Source organism: Austrofundulus limnaeus, unplaced genomic scaffold (assembly GCF_001266775.1).
Source record: "Austrofundulus limnaeus strain Quisiro unplaced genomic scaffold, Austrofundulus_limnaeus-1.0 Scaffold1317, whole genome shotgun sequence".
In the NCBI taxonomy this organism is placed as follows: domain Eukaryota; kingdom Metazoa; phylum Chordata; class Actinopteri; order Cyprinodontiformes; family Rivulidae; genus Austrofundulus; species Austrofundulus limnaeus.
Window position 1 is genome coordinate 64,885 of NW_013953719.1, and position 2,560 is coordinate 67,444.

Sequence of the window (2,560 nt, forward strand, 5' to 3'; positions counted from 1 at the left end):
GTCCAGGAGGCATCCTAACCAGATGAACCACCTCAACTGGCTCCTCTTGACGTGGAGGAGCAGCGGCTCTACTCTGAGTCCCTCCTGGATGACTGAGCTACTCACCCTATCTCTAAGGGAGAGCCCAGACACCCTGCAGAGGAAACTCATTTCACCTGCTTGTATCTGCGACCTCGTTCTTTCAGTCACTGCCCAAAGCTCGTGACCGTAGATGAGGGTAGGAACGTAGACCGACCGGTAAATCAAGAGCTTCGCAGTTTGGCTCAGCTCCCACTTCACCACGACAGACCGGTGCAGTACCTGCATCACTGCAGACGCAGCATCAATCTGCCTATTGATCCATTCCAGGCACAGTTAAGTGTTTTCCTTCTTGCCTTTGTGAAACTAAACTTTAAACTTTAAGCTAAACTGAGGAAGCACAAGCAGCACAGTAGATCTMCACAAGGATCCTGCTCTTTCCTGTCTGGGTTTTTCTGGGTACACTGGTTTCATCCACAAACCAAAAACACTGCTTTCAGGTCCAGGCCTGCCTTGCCAWAGAGATCTGTGATCTGAATGGAATTTGCCGGGTTAAATAAAGGTTAATCAAAAACTTTAGGTCAGAAGAAAAACCTTTGCTGTGGCACATCTTTACAGCAGAATGGGAAATAAAAACATAACTTTCAGGCAGCAGCAGCAGTGACAGTCACTGTGTAAAGATGATAGCTTTATGTGAAAAGGATACCCAGACAGGGCTGTGTTTAAAGTGTGGGTGGACACTTTGCCACTCCACCCTCTGAGGCTGACCGTCCAGGATGAGGAGCAGGCCCACTGACACCACCTGACAAAGGAGAAAACACACAGCAACAGCTGGATTTACTATTTAGTTTCTTAAGTGGTTGCACCTAAATTTGAAAGTTATTTGCATTCTCAATAGAGCAGAAGATGATTTTTGTTTGTTCTTTTTAACACTTCTGGGTTTATACTATAAACATGACAAATCTGCCAAATGGTTTTCTACAAATAGTTTTTGTTTAGGAAAGGGATCAGATTTACATGCCTGTACTTCATGCCTGTCTTATATACACACAGTAAAAAATAAAAAATAGATGAAATTTGTAGAAAAAGAAAGATACTAACGCTGACAGGTCTGGAGAATACCACAACAACCTTTTCCTCTTCCCGACTGACATACACACAGCTGATCATCTCTTCACGCTCGGCTGGTAAAGAGACAAACAGCTTCAGTAAAAAAGTGCAGTAAATACAGTACTGTCTGCAAAAGATACCTCCAGTGAAAGACATGCAGTGTTGAAAATTATTTCAGTTTTTGTGGCAGAGTGGTTAGGGGAGTCGTCCTGGAACCGGTAGGGTGCCGGTCTGATCCCCCATTCCTGCTGTCTCAGTTGTGTCCTTGGGCAAGACACTTCACCACTAATACCTCTGATGTGTCAATGTATGAAAGCGATTAGCACTGATTAGTCTCTATAGATTGATTTCAACAACCCCTAGCAAAAATTATGGAACCACCGGCCTCAGAGGATTTAAAAAAGCAGATCAAAGACATGACCCAAAACTAAAGTTATTTCAAATCGCAACTTTCTGGCTTTAAGAAACACTAAAATAATTCTTTTTTTAAATGTGGTAGTCAGTTACAGTTAATTTTTTAGACCAAGCAGAGAAAACAAATTATGGAATCACTCAATTCTGAGGAAATAATTATGGAATCACACTGTAGAGCCCTGGTTTGGGAATGATGAAGATGTTCCTGTATATTCTTCCAGATATTCCTGCATTTGTTTCCAGATGTTCCTGTATATCAATCCAGATGTTCCTGTATATTATTCCAGATATTCTTGTATATTATTCCAGATGTTCCTGTGTATTATTCCAGATGTTCCTGTGTATTATTCCAGATGTTCCTGTATATTATTCCAGATGTTCCTGTGTATCAGTCCAGATGTTCCTGTGTATTAGTCCAGATGTTCCTGTGTATCAGTCCAGACGTTCCGGTGTATCATTCCAGACGTTCCTGTATATTATTCCAGATGTTCCTGTATATTATTCCAGATGTTCCTGTATATCAGTCCAGATGTTCCTGTATATTATTCCAGATGTTCCTGCATACCAGTCCAGATGTTCCTGTATATCAGTCCAGATGTTCCTGTATATTATTCCAGATGTTCCTGTATATCAGTCCAGATGTTCCTGTATATCAGTCCAGATGTTCCTGTATATCAATCCAGATGTTCCTGTATATTATTCCAGCCACTTGGTCATGGTGTTCCATTATGCTCTGCCTGCCTGGATCTTACATTCTGCTGTTATGTGTTGGACTGGCCCAGGCACATCATGTGTCTGGTCTGGTAGACCCTGGTCTACATCATTCTGAGCCGTTTTTTAGTCCAAGCTAGTATATACTCTATAACAGAGATTCTTAACGCATGGGCCGCGGAGCGCCACCTTGAGGGCCTCAAAAGAACAACAGTTTTTAACTTTGGGTCGCAGAGGGCCATGGGACCACATTGATTTTGAATAAGGTGCAATACACTTTCTCACCACTAGTAGCAGTAGTGCACCA

General features: G+C 42.3%; 1 protein-coding gene across 1 annotated transcript in view; it reads right to left on the minus strand.

Annotated features, from left to right (window-relative positions):
* The window catches only part of rabggta (Rab geranylgeranyltransferase subunit alpha), a gene marked incomplete at its 5' end in the record, with an annotated part of 18,698 nt that overhangs the window by 14,259 nt on the left and 1,879 nt on the right, over positions 1–2,560 (minus strand). Inside the window, 2 exon segments of the mRNA XM_014031780.1 lie at positions 725–820; positions 1,120–1,204. Of these exon segments, the coding sequence (XP_013887234.1) occupies positions 725–820; positions 1,120–1,204 (181 nt within the window).